This window comes from Anopheles nili, chromosome X (assembly GCF_943737925.1).
Source record: "Anopheles nili chromosome X, idAnoNiliSN_F5_01, whole genome shotgun sequence".
NCBI lineage: Eukaryota > Metazoa > Arthropoda > Insecta > Diptera > Culicidae > Anopheles > Anopheles nili.
In genome coordinates, this window is record NC_071293.1 from 1,597,610 (window position 1) to 1,611,881 (window position 14,272).

The window sequence follows — 14,272 nt, forward strand, 5'->3', positions numbered from 1 at the left end:
AATGTTGCATTAGCTCAAAATGATCGCCCGCCTTCTGATGCAATGGATGTGTGCACAGATGATTCATTGATGTAGCACGGGGCAAGGTTTTATCCATCCGTTTAGTACTATTCTGGCTTTGCTCGATAAGTATTGGTTTGAACCGATCATTATTAAATATATTCAAATATATTTTTTACCCTTTAGACGTGATAAATTCTACATAGGATTTAATCATCATTATGCGTGTTCATTATGTTAGTTGTATAATGTTCTACCTGTTGGTTGCCATAGGTACTAAGCATTGCAGGCGTTTCACTAAGTCTCTCGGAGGATTGGGATAGGAAAAAATCATCTCGTTTCATCATGGGCTCATTATTCGACTCGTAAAAGGCCCAGCTTTTTCTTCCTCGTTGCTCAAATGAGCTCCTGCAGTTTATAAAAAAAAATTGAACAGTTAAATTTAACATTGTTTGCTAGATCACGCGGATTGCGAGGAAAAGATACCTGTACGCATGTTTCAAGGACCCGTATGTTTCTCGATATCTGCCATATAATGTTCCATACGATACACCCAATATTTTGGCGGCATGTTTCATTTCAATTTCCTTGTTCTTGATTCCGTGTAAGATACGTTTGGTAAAGGACTCTTCCCAAAATTGTGGTCTTTTACCGTGCACTAAATACTCGTTCATTTTCACAACGTCTTTCCACTGTTTGCAATCAGATGGGGAAATAAGTTCGCGTGGACTAGGCAATGAGTGCTCATTATACTCATTGCAGTTTGCTTTTGGTCGAGTATACGATGATTCAATTGCGTCGCACTCAAATTTGCTTTCATGTGATGGAGTGCGGTCGAGGGTATAGTTAAGTTGGGGAACAAAACGTTCCATGGAAGCAGGTGATTTAGGTTCGGGCTGCGAGAAGGATGGAAAGCAGATCCTTTTATTATCCTGCTGGTCAAAGGCATCTGTAAGCAAACACGAGCTGGTATCTGGAGCCGAGGGGTGTGATAAAGTTGTTGGTCTATTTGGGAGTAATGGTTGCAATAATATGAGATTATTTGGGCAAATGCCTAACGTGCTTCAGTTAACTATAACGAAACAATATTGGAACATACATTTGTGCGGTTGGTGGGATTTGCTTATCCAGCGGTGGTCGACCACGTTTCTTTTTCGAATTAATGCAGTTCTCATTTTTTGATCCAGTAAAAACTGTGAAAGGTGTAAGTGATGGCATTTTGAGACACTTTTTGTCGAGTTCTTTTATGTTAGACCAGGAACAGACTTCACGTGTGAGTGTGACGTTCCCTTGAACTGTAGTACCGAGTAAAGCTGTATTACAATTTGTATTACGGTCAGGTTTGTTTGTATCATAGTTTTCAGTGGTGTTATGGGAAGAAATATCATCATTATCAGTTTCGTAGGCATAAACATTTGAGTCGTGCTCAGTTACATGCATATCAGGATCGTTTCCGCCGCTTAGACATGAATCATGGCTCTTAATGGTATCTTGATTCAAATTGTTTGCTCGATAGTAGTCATTTTGCCGAGAAACTTCAGTTAAACCCTTTATGCCCAATGACGCCGCGGTTTGCAGCAAAGCGGCTATTGCACTTTGTTCAACGTAAATTTCGCCTTTGTACATAAATTCTATCAAACATTTAACTTCTTTGAATTTTTCTTCTCGCATTATAATGATTGGATCCTTCTCGATGTTGACATTAGTAAGTAGATTTGCAAAATAAGTACTACAAGCACACAGCACTACTCGGTGAGCCCGAATAGTTTGTCCCTCACAGGCTAGTGTAACATCACAAAAATAACCTCTCTCAAGAAGCTGATAAAACATGACTTGAAGATTAGTGTGGTGATGTGTCCACCGCAGACAATACTGCTGAAGATCCATTTTTCTGAAACGGAGGGACGATAGTAGATAATTATTATATTACTTTTCAATCCAATGTATAACTAAACTGTAATATAGCTAAAATTTATTAGCATGAATTTGGAATAATTTAAGTACTTCCATGTTACACTGTTCATTAAACACATGTACTTAATAATGCTGCACGTTCCACGTGTTTAACTTGGAATTGTTTAAGTTGTGCCACTGTCGACAACTGTTGTTACAGCCCATGTTGTTGATGGTATGCTTGTTTTATGAGGTGACAAAGTTTTACTATCTAGTACCACTCCGTCATGCTGACTAAGCGCTTCACATTGGTCAACGGAATAATATTGTGCTTGCTAGGTTTGTGCAGCAAACGGAAACGATATGACACTGTACGCTTCCCAACAGGAAGTTAATGTTGTTTTGCGTTATTTTTGATATCTTCCTCATTCATACCTTCTACTCACAAAATATTGCATTAAAAAAGGTCTTAAAGGTAACAAACTGTTGTCGACATAATAATGAAAAAATACAATTTAATGAAGAGCTTTACAGTAAAGCGTCAATTAAACATCCAACATACACTGAAACGAAAATAAAAGCATGCACCACACTTGTTTTAGATTTCTTTGAAATTAAAGGACTGCAAAGAAAGTGAAATTAGATGTGTACTTTAATGTGAGAATTATACTTTAAAAACGAGAATACACGTTGTATAACACACGCCGCATGCAAATTCAATCGTTTTTCTTTTAACAGTTTATTAGACTAATAGACACGTTGTACACAACCAACTATATGTTTGATGTATTAAAGTGAGTTTTATATGCTTACTACAGATTATTACATCGAAATTTAAACATTATCCGTATCCAACTATACTTACGTTTATTGATGTAAATATCAAAAAAGTAAATGTTTAAATTTAAAAGAAACTGTTCGAAATTAAATCTGTTCAACTGGTTGATTGTGATATAGTCAATAGTTGATAATTTATTGGTTCTGCAATTAACACTTATGAACGAAAACACTATATTTGAGTCTATTTCACAATAAATACTACTGTAGCAAAGAACTAGCATTTGGTTCAATCATTCTTGATTATTTTATTATTATTATCGAAGTGAAATGAACTAGAAGTTTGAAAAACACGTCCAAGAAAGTCTAAGTAAGGTAATATCCTAAATGTTAACCTAATCAAAACTAGATGTTGTTATCAAAATTTTGATTGATAACGAAATCAGCACTTTTCCTTAAAACACAATATCGGTTACTGATGCCCATGGCAGAACTATGGTGCAACCCAAGCGTAACCTCAACAGTTGTTTGCGCAATGAATTTCCAATGCCAACTACAACGGACAACTAAGGCTCGTAGAGAAAAGGTTCTTGTTTCTTACGCATATGCTTCACGCGCAGCGTTCTTTATGAAAACATTACAAGAGTTTACTAACACATGTTCCACTTTGAATCATGCCGCTGGAACAAGGAAAACCCTTGCCAGTGGTATGTGCATTAGACTTTTTATTATTTTTCTCATTTTGAAAAAAGTTAATGCTTGAGAAACTTACTGATTTAGTTATTTCAAATTCATGGACCATTCAATCCATTGTACAGTTATGTTTTTTTGTTTCTAGGGGCATTCCTTAACTCTGAACCATTTTTAGTTTTTAATGTTACACGTTAAAAGGAATCAAATACTAGAATTAAAATTAAAAATATCTCTTAAGCATGGGAGCGGACAGAGGCTGTGTAATATTTTCCCTAAAAGTTGACGACTAACGTACATAGTGATAGAGCGACAAAAAAGGGAGAATGTTGGATAAAGGTACTCTTTTTTACTTTAGATCGATAAAAAATTATCATGACCCTAATTTTTGCATGGATTTTTTTAGACATACCACTGCGATCTCGTAACAACCTTGAAAGAGGTACGAATTAATGGTCAATAAGATTTTTGTCGAGTAATTGATGTGTTTTTGCTTCACTCTATTTTGTACAACAATGTAGAAGCAATATTTGAAGTTTCATATTGTTTAGGAAATATGAGCTGAAAGAAATAGCAGCTGTTGACGATTGCTGAATATAAAAATAGATGGTAAAACTATCATTTAATATCAATATCATCTAATTGTGTTTCAAAGGTGACGTGGGATTCATATACAAATAGAAAATGTTCAACAGTTCTATTTGAACCAGATTTGTTTCACTTTCACCCCACAACTTCTATTTTAGACGATTTTATAATTTTATAGGAAATTTTATAGATAAGGAATTTCACCAATATGTTAATTAAATTATTGCTTTTATGATGATACCTCTAGTAATGTTCTAACTATTTTAACCCATTGCTTTCCAGCATAGAAGTTACGCAGTCAACAGTTTAAATGGTTTAAAACGTTTTGGATACGATACGGGCAAGCTCTTGAACCGTTGAGTTCCTAGTACTTTTCCTATAATAATTTAAAGAGCTAATCGTATGGAAAGTCTATGTTGCTAAAAGGGAAAGTCTTGTGCGAGACAATTCTGTTTTAGAAGAATGGCGTTTTTAAACTCTTGCGTTTCGATTATTAAGTGGATATAGATAGGTGAGTTCAGTTTGTCGAGTATTTCCTATTGGACCGACAAGCTACAATGTTCGGCATTCTTAATTTATATAGCCAATCAAACTCAAGAAGATTTAAAAACGACAAATATATATTTATTATCAACATCACATAATTATCACCCTTTGGATTTGTTACCAATGGTTTGTGCAAATACAAACGGATCTTTGATGCAGTTCTTAGATAATATTTCAATTTCCTTTCCAGGTTTTATCAGCACATCATCCTCTATTCGTATCCCTAATCCTCTAAATTCTGCCGGAACATCCAGCTTGTCTTTTGCGATATAGATACCTAAAAGAAATAATTACATTACGGTTAAAGCATCGTTCAGAGCATTAGGCTGCTGCACAAATAAAGCATTACCTGGCTCTACCGTGCAAACCATTCCGGACTGCAGTTTTACATTTCTAGCTATTAGAGGGGTGTCATGAACATCCATACCAAGATAGTGAGACACATGGTGTGGACAAAATTTGTAGGCTGCTCTAGAAAGATCGTTACCCGAAAGTGAAGGAGGGATCAGTTTGATTTCTTGTAAATATTTTCCTAGTTTTGAGCACATAGTGTCAAATAGTTGATCTAAAGTTTCTCCACCAGCAAACAATAAGCAGTCTAGCAGCTCCCGCTGCACCTGGTGAATAATTTCATATAACACCAGTTGCGGTTCTCTGAATTTGCCATCCACAGGCCACGTTCTTGTAATATCACTTGTATATCCATGGTACTCGCATCCTGCATCCAGTAGTATCATTTCACCATCATTAACAATCTGATTGTTATTCACATAATGAATTATAGTAGCATTCGAGCCTCCTGCTACCACTGGTGGATAGGCAAGAAAATTTGCTCCATGGACACGTGCGTAATAGTCAACGGTGGCAAATACTTGATGCTCACTAATACCTGAGTGGCTTTCCTCTATTGTCTTATTAATAGCATGTGAGGCGATTTCACAAGTTTTCCTCATTAATGCAGATTCTGTGTCAGATTTAATCACGCGAAGAGCATGAATAAGTTCAAGGGGCGATTTCGTGTGATGTGATACATCTTGTACAATTTTCGAAACATTCCTCAGGTCCGACAAATGTTCATCGTACCATATGACGGCATTTGGTTGTGCAAAACTATACTTCGTGAGATATTCCTTTAACGAGTTGACATCCAGCGCTTCATCCACACCATATATATCTCGAGCGAACTGAACGCCGGTGCGTGGTCCATCCCATAGTTCTGCATTTTTATCTTTCGGGCGAACAAATAGCGTAGTTTTGGTATTATGGCTAGAGTCAATTTCCAAAACAAGTACGCTTTCTGGCTCTTGACATCCGCTCAGGTAAAGGAAATCGGTATTCTGTCGAAACACGTATGGAATTTTGCTGCTCATATATTTTTTGTTGGCTGAAGGGACGATTACCTGTTGGAGGAAATATACTACAAATCCTAACGATTCAACTGTTGAGCGCGTCTAGTATGGATATATACTTACAATATGATTGCTATTTTTATCTGTAAAACTAGCGGAATACTCCTTTAACGAATGAAGAAGATTGATTCGCCTGTTTTGCACTTCCTGTAGCTGGATTCCTTTTAAGACTTCTCCGGGATTAATTAAATGAGGGTGAGTGTGATGAACAGGTTGACCAAATGTGGCTGTTTGATAGGAATGATTGTTGTTGTTGGCCGTGCTGAACAAGGCAGTATTATTATTGTGCAGTTTTTTCCACAAAGTAGCTATAAATTTTAGAAAACATCATTATGCTTTGAGATCTTCATTGAATAGCTAATTCAATGGAATATAACCGGATCTATTACATTTATGAAACAGAACACTACATCGTTTAATTCGGCAAATCTGTACTGTTTTTTGTAACACCAACATGATGAGCACTTGCTTAGGCTTCTAATGGCAATTTTCAATACTCAACGAGTTTGGAGCAAAGGTTATGTCATGTACAATGTTTTGACATTATGCCAGTTTTTTTCATGACATTATGACTTAACTATTCTTTTCCGTTCAATGTGATTGAGAATTTTTTTTCTACAGGCCAACATAGACTAATTTCGCTGTTCAAGCGTTTCGACTAGTCGAAGAAACCCAAATAATTTCATTTCGAATATTATCAGCTACCAATTCTGAAGTAAATGTATCTGTATCAAAATTCTTTTTACACTTTCATCTTATAACCACCAGCCTCTGTTCCGATGTTAGCCATATTTTTATGTTAAACAACGTTCCATGGCCTTATTCATGTTATCTTGAATTACTATTTCTAATAAATTGAACATCAAACTAGTTTTAAAAGATCATTTATTTATTTACAATTTATCATGAGTAACAATTAATTATCCACAATGAATAAATAATCGTATACTAGTATTCATGTATAGACTAAGCTAACACTAGAGCAAGGATCATAAAAGGTCAACATAATCAACCAATGCATAAAAGAATCATAAAAATCTAAATGCTTACAATTTTACGTTAGCTTCAAACGTATTTTTTCCAGGGCTAATCTTTCGACGTTTTTTTATCTTTCTTTTTACGTTTACGTTGCTTCTCATCTGCTTGTGAATTCTGCTTTTTACCTATGCAAACACGACAATACCAGTCTTCGTTATCATCTGGTGGTACTTGAATTCCTACACATACCCAATGGTACCATGCATCACACCCGTCACATCCAATCATTGGCGTACCATCATCTACCCTACCACACGCTGGACAGATCCAAACCGTGTTGCCATCGGCATCAGTCATATGAACCGGCGTGCTGAACGAGTCCGTCGAAGCATGATGATGGTGATGCTCTGATTTAGAAGTTTTCGATTCCTTGCCCGCTTTTTTCGATGTTTCCCCACTTCCAAACGATTTGGAGCTTGCTGCTTCCGCGCTGTCCGTGCTTCGGGGTATCTTATAACCGCGACCAGCAGAGCTTGTTCCCGCTCCGGTACCGGCATCGTCCGTTGCTGCAATGGCGTGAGTGCTGCTTGTAGCACTATTAAACCCATGTGATTTAACCGATTGCTTTACGGTTGGTAAAGATTCATCTGTCTCAAAGGGCTGCCCTTTAGTGTATTCGTTGTTCATAGCTGCCAATGCACTGGTCGTACCATCTTCTTTGTTTAGTTTGCTGCCCGTACCAGAACTGGTCTTCAATTTTGGAGGGCGTGTAACGAGCGCTGAAATACGTGCAAGTTCCGGCGAACCATCTCGTTTAGAGGCATGGGACGGCAAAGTCACATATTGATCAGAATGCGGCTTTTCGGGTGTTTCAGAGCGTGGTGATTGAGTCGCATTCGAACCGCTTAGTTTAAGCATCAGCTTTGGAACAGTGTCACCCATCATCTGACCATCCCTTGGCCCTGATTGTTCAATACTCGGTACATTACCACCACCCGCAGTCGCAACGAATCGGTCGCGATCTTTACGTTTCTCCTTTTTAATTTTATCCTTCCGTTTTTCCTTCTTCTCCTTACGCTCCTTGCGCAGCTGCTCCATCAGTGCTTCTTCGGCGCCTATCATACCCATCGTCATCACACCGGGCGAAGTGGCTGTACCTGCGGTCAATTCCTTCAGCTGTTCGCGGTCACGATCCTTGCTCTTGTTCTTTTCTTTTTTGTCTTTCTTCTTTTTTATTTTGCCATCTTTCAGCTTCCGGTCCTTCTTGTGTTCCTTCAACTTACGCTTGCCATCTTTGCTCTTTCCACCGGTCGTTGCCGTCGATTGACTGCCATCAGATTCATCAATGTCGATGAACGTCATGTTGTTACGCTGCGGTGGACTGGCTCCCGGTAAAACACTAGCTGCCGGTAGAATGACCACCTGATCTTCTTTGAAGGGTTCACGCAGATTTTCTGTTTTTCCATCTTTCATACTACTGGACACACTTGTCGATGATTGCAAATTAGCGCCACTGCTGGCTGTCGTATCCTTTTTCGTTGTCGGACTTTGGATTGTTGTAGAGATATCCTTGTTGGTGTCGGGTGGAGTAGTTTTAACGGATAAATTAAGCAGTTCATTCGTGCTGGACAGTGCTAAATTGTCGGAAACATTTTGAAACAGTGAAGGTGGCACTAACGGTGCAACGTTACAGGTAGATTTTTGTAAATCTAGCGGTGTTTGAGCAAGTTTAGTTTCCGGATCTAGTGGCTCATCAAGATAATCTGCTTGGTTAAAAGAGGATCCTGCCATGGGATGACGGTTCAGAAGGGGGCGGGGCATGCGCAATAGGTTGTTAATCTGATTGATTCCGGCTAAGCTGAATGGGTTAGAGCCAAGTGGAAATCCTGGACGTACTGGCTGACCAGGGTACGTTGGCGGTAATCGGGGAAAAAGTGGATTGTCAGGAATCAAACCAGGCCCAGATGGCAACGGAAATAATCCGAATGGTATAGGATTACGAAGACCGGTGACGGCTTGTAGTGACTGATTGAGGTATTTGGCGTATGCCGAATTGGTGTCAAATGTTCCTATCATTCGTGGGCTCATCGGGTTTGGAAAAAGTGCAAACGGATTCTTTCCAACTACATCTGGTTCCTCTGTGCTTTGCGTTACGTCTGACTGTTTTTTACGTTTTGCTTCCCCTTTTGGCTTCTGTTTAGGACGTTTCTGCTTTTTATTAGCTGCGACGAAAGGACCTGCATCAATATGTTCAGTTTCTGGAATTTTACTTTGCATTGCACTATCGCTAAACGTAGCCATAGGAGATTCGGGAAACAAATTTTCATTGCCATTTCCTTTATTTGGCATGGCTAAACGTCCCGATTCGCCCATCCATGCTGAGGATGTAGTAGTATTCGAGGGGACATTAACGTGAGACTGCGATGGGAATTCCCTTAATGAAGGTTCTCCAGATCTGCCTTCGTTTCCGAAAGTACCGCCAGCTATAGAGTGATCTAGCAATCCCATTACTTTTGTACCAGTCGACAAACCTGGATTGTTCATGGCTTGTTTACGTTGCTTTTTAGTCATAGGTATCCCAGAGTTTATTCCAGTCGTGCCCATATGAGGCGAGGACATATGCGGAGGCGACTTATCATCGTCAATGACTATAACGTCCCGATCATGTGCTGTTTGCGAAAATAACGTATCGGACTTCGTACCTTTAGGGTCAAACGACTTCTTTCCCGAAGTTGCCTTTTGATGGAATTCTGGTGATTTCATAACGGGAGAAGCAGTTATTTCTAAACTTGGATGCATCATTTGCAATAAATTTAATTGAGCAGCTTGTTCCGCCATCTGGCTATTGCACGGATTCGGCGCAGCACTATCCGAATGTTTTTGTACAGAAGCAATTGGTGATTTTTTAAGCGGCAACGATAATGTTGTGGTTGATGAAACACCAGTATTTGTTGCCATTCCAAACACATTTTCCATATTTGAGCCTCCAGGTGCCGAATGCATTAAGCTTGAGCTGTCGGCTAGTGTCGAGCCAACGGCCGATGTTCCAAGCCCAAGAGGTCCAATTAAAGGCGGTGGTATCCCCGATGTGTTGGGAAATTGCGGAGGCTGATTGATAGATTTTTTTGATGATTTTTGGCTACGTTTTGATTTGGGAGCCAGTGCAGTTGGAGTAGCCTGTTTATCACCCAGCATCGCTTCTTCCTCTGGTTTAATTAGCTGCTGAATCAATGACTTACGTTTTTTCAATGCCTTTTCCTTGATAACCTTTATCTTAGCAGGCTTTACAACCTTCCCAGAACTGCCACCAGCAGGAACACCTAGAATAGAGCTGGTAGTAGCAAATTTCGCTGCTTCGTTTAATTCTATTTTTGAACCTGTGTCTTTGCCGAATGTATTAGTTTGCTCAGGATGGTGTGGAGTCCCCAAACTTCCCTGGAAAGCGACCTTAGTGGGCGCTGTTGGTTCTTTTGTATCCTTCGTATCGAGTTTTAGGTCACTGTCCATAGTTGATTTTGGCCCGATCAGTTTGCCAATTGCAGCATTCTTTTCAGACTTGCGTGAGGTTGTCGATGTCGTGTTCTTTTCGGACTTCTTCTTTTCACGGTTGATTGGTTTCTTTTTGATTTTTTTCGTCGATTTCTCACCACCAGCTTTTCCGATGCCACCTGCTACTAGATCGTGCGTAGCATTCCCCATTCCAGCGCCAGAAAAGCCGGATAATGCATTGGAGCATTCGATTGCACTTGTTTTCTGGGAAAAATAGGTATTAGCAGAAGATATCAATATAGCGAATAACAATCTGGTAGAATTGGTAGTGACAGATGCTGTATTCAGCAGCGAAGCCGTAGTCACCTGCGTAGTAGCCGCGTGTAGTGGAGTTTGCATGGAAGGTAAACTTGAAACGTGCGGTGATGATTGTTGCGTTGGACGATCTTCCGGGATGATAGGTATACGTGATTCAGGTAACTTTCCTTCGCGAGCTGGTGAAATAAAACCGGATGTAGTCATTATAACGCTGCTTATTTCACGCGTCGGTCGACCCTCTTCAGCTGATATCGCCACAACTTTGTTGGACATTGATGATGTGTCGCTGGTCCCATCAACATCTGGCGGAGGTTTGTCCTTGGTGACAGATTCGGGTCGCTGCTTACTGCTCGTTCGATTTACTTGGTCCTTAACTTCGATAGTTTGCATCGGAATTTCAACTTCATCATTGACCACTGTGTCCACCACAATAGAACTGTCGTCAACTATCGTTGCTGCTCCTATATCATCGACAGCCATTATCATCGTAGTACATTCTGGTTTTTGTTTCCCATCAGAAGTTACGTTACTGATGGCCGCTCCAGTTACACTCAGTATACTCTTCGCGTGTGTAGCTAACCCTCGCGCCTCGGAGTACAGTACTATCTTGTCTTCATCATTACTGGTGCCGTTTCGTTCCTCGCCATCTTCCTCATTTTCAAAGAATATTGGTGGCATGTGTTCCGGTATATGAACGGGACGCATCAACACTTCTCTGCTGCCTGGCTTTAGAAAGTTAAGGTTGGATTCTTTTGGCAGTGGAAATCGAGGAACTTCCAATGGTAATTGAATTGGATCAACAAACTGTATATATTCCATTAGCTCCTGCAAGTTTATACCAATGTCTTTGTAAGCCAAAGCCAAATCATCAAGGTTGGCCTCGGTGCGATTATATAGTTCACTATATCGATGCATACTGCGAGTTATTTCTCGCAAGAAGTGTTGTGTAACGTCAACTAGCAAATCCATGGTTGATGTATGAGCCGAATGCCAACCGATTGTTTGGCAAATTTGTGCCACCGCCACTTTCAGCACGCTTTGTGCATACACTTGAGACGACATTGTCTGTAAGAGAAGAATACAACTGGATTAATTTAAGCTTCATCTATTATATACTTCCCTTTTGTACTATTTGTATATACTTTCTTTGTATGCAGATGTACACCTGGCTATTAAACACGATATAAAATACTTCGCATGTCACATACGGTCACCACTAATTATGTTTGACTTGCCACTCAACAAAATGAATGTTTGAGACATTCATTTCTGCGATATATTTGAATCATAAGCCACTATTGTCAATGATTGCAACTTGATATTTCGGATATATCACGAGTTGTACCGTTTTATTTCAGTTAACCTGATACTAAGTGTTCATTTGTTGGGTGATGCTTTCAATTTTTTTCCATTTCTACGCAAAGCGTTTAAAGCTCCGCATTGTAGATTTTGTGTTTGACAGGTATAATGTCGAGTTATAACGAAAAATATATCTTCGCTATGCATTTAATCAGTCGTAATGATTTCAAATACAAATTGTACACTACAGTAATGTACATTGGGACAAGGGTAGTAATGAGACTTTTAAGTGGAGCGATGAATTTGATCAGTATGAAAAAATTTGCATAAATGTACCTTTTGCTTTAAAATATACCAAATAATATATTTTTATATATTGTTATATGCATGTAGTAATATGAATTACATATTATATATGTTCATCATATTCAACTGACAAAAAGGATTATTTCAGGCTTTTTTATATTTTGTATGTTTCTTATTTGTATATGGGATATTTAAGCAAACGTATTTTATGTGTGTCTAATTAACAGGACGTTATTCTTTCTTTATAGATGCATTCCCATAGTGCGAATAGCTAGCCGCCATGTTTCAGAAGAATTTGACAGTTGGAATAGCATAACGCTCTAAGCATTTGAAGGCAAAAAGGATGCATATATCACTACATGATTGATCTTTGCCAATTTTACAAACTCATCCAATATGAGTCATCCATTCGACTCTATTTAAATCGTGTCCATTCAATTCGAACAGCCTGAATTAAAACTTTCTCGTTGACGTTAAGATAAAATGTGAAGCATATTTTTCGTGATGAAATATTTCATAGGACGCTACATGTTTTGTAACGGGTCCCACTTTGATCTCACAATTGCTTCCGTTGAATATCACTATAGTAGCAACAATCACACCGTGGGATTTAATTCGTTGCTTGGGAGTCGTTAGTTAATGCTTTGTTGGCATTTAACCATATCAACCAAGGACTTCATCACAGCAAATAAGAATCGAATGCGTTTTTTGTAATGAAAACAAATATGATGGATTATAATCATTGCCGGTGGTAGGGGGTGGGCTGGGGGGGGAAGAGAAGGGCTCGATGACCGAAGCGTTAACGCGCGCCACAAGCACACGATAGTATCGGGTTCGAATCTCAACTGAGCCTTCATCGTACGCATCACTGACTTTCAGCTACGTGAAATTCGAAGTCGTAGAAAAACCTTAGCTTAGCTAAGTAAGATAGGCCTTTACCGTACACCGGTTGTCTCGAGACATTTAAAAAGAAGAAGATTATCATCAACATTGAGTTTGGATGCGAATATTTATTAGTTCGTACATCGATTACTGATTGCCGAAACAACTAACAAGTAGATATGATATAACATCTGTTAAGAAGACTGTATACCAAGAATTGTTAATTTTATCTGCAGAGTATTTCGGTACAACATGAAAAACAGAAAGCTTGACTGAAATAGAGAAAACATGTTTATTTGCAATTTATTTTGCCAGAAAAATATGAAAAATCATAAAAAAAATAAAAATCCCAACAAAACACAGTACACACCTATATTCAGTTATTGAAAAATAAAAAGGTTATTTATGCCATTGCCTGAGCAATATCTGATTGTTGTAAAAAAGATTATTTTTTATTGCTTCTTAACATTTACTGTTCCTTTCTATAAGCATCTGCTTTATATCTACATAAGATAGTATTATGGTATTTTTACACTATTGGGTTATTAAACACACGATGGCATAAGTTTCCAATCTCGACTGAGCGTAGGCAGGACTGATTAACCAGCCACGTAATAATTTCAAGTCGTAAAAAATCTTAACAAAGCAGACCGAACATCGATTGTTGAGTCATTTAAGAAGAAGAAAAGGAATAAGAATATTTTCATTATTTGTTTGAACATGTGTAAAAGCTCTGTAGCCTTCTATAGCATGATGGAAAATGGGAAACCCGTTCATTTTGATATCATTTTCTTGTTGCCTACTTATAACAATTGGTTATATCGTACACAGTTCACTTCAAATTAGTCACCATAATGTAAACGTATTGTATTTATTATTATGCGTTCTATAGTCTCTATGCTAAGAACTGCAAGTTGCACTTGTAATTTTCAACAGTAATTATTTTAATTGAATATTCGCATTGGCTAAAAGCATGATTGTTAGAATGATGAGTGGGTCTGTTTATCTGGTGTTGATATCTTTCAGGATATATGAGGTAATTATTGCATGGGATCTTTAAAAACATTGTATTGATGCCACGTGAATACTAAAAACAA

General features: G+C 38.5%; 3 protein-coding genes across 3 annotated transcripts; all 3 read right to left on the minus strand.

The window, feature by feature from the left end:
• Positions 1 to 455: 455 nt before the first annotated feature.
• LOC128728379 (broad-complex core protein isoforms 1/2/3/4/5-like) lies at positions 456 to 1,887 on the minus strand. Its single transcript, XM_053822001.1, has 2 exons — positions 1,323 to 1,887; positions 456 to 766 (listed from the first exon to the last, which is right to left on the minus strand). Exons 1-2 carry the CDS (start codon positions 1,885 to 1,887, stop codon positions 456 to 458), a joined length of 876 nt encoding a protein of 291 aa, XP_053677976.1.
• A 2,708-nt stretch (positions 1,888 to 4,595) lies between these two features.
• LOC128728380 (xaa-Pro aminopeptidase 3) lies at positions 4,596 to 6,447 on the minus strand. Its single transcript, XM_053822002.1, has 4 exons — positions 6,435 to 6,447; positions 5,967 to 6,211; positions 4,844 to 5,894; positions 4,596 to 4,771 (listed from the first exon to the last, which is right to left on the minus strand). The coding sequence occupies exons 1-4, from the start codon at positions 6,445 to 6,447 to the stop codon at positions 4,596 to 4,598; spliced, it is 1,485 nt and encodes a 494-aa protein (XP_053677977.1).
• Positions 6,448 to 6,889: 442 nt separating this feature from the next.
• LOC128728381 (uncharacterized) lies at positions 6,890 to 11,750 on the minus strand. Its single transcript, XM_053822003.1, has 2 exons — positions 10,737 to 11,750; positions 6,890 to 10,634 (listed from the first exon to the last, which is right to left on the minus strand). The coding sequence occupies exons 1-2, from the start codon at positions 11,748 to 11,750 to the stop codon at positions 6,990 to 6,992; spliced, it is 4,659 nt and encodes a 1,552-aa protein (XP_053677978.1). The 3' UTR covers positions 6,890 to 6,989.
• Positions 11,751 to 14,272: the final 2,522 nt, after the last annotated feature.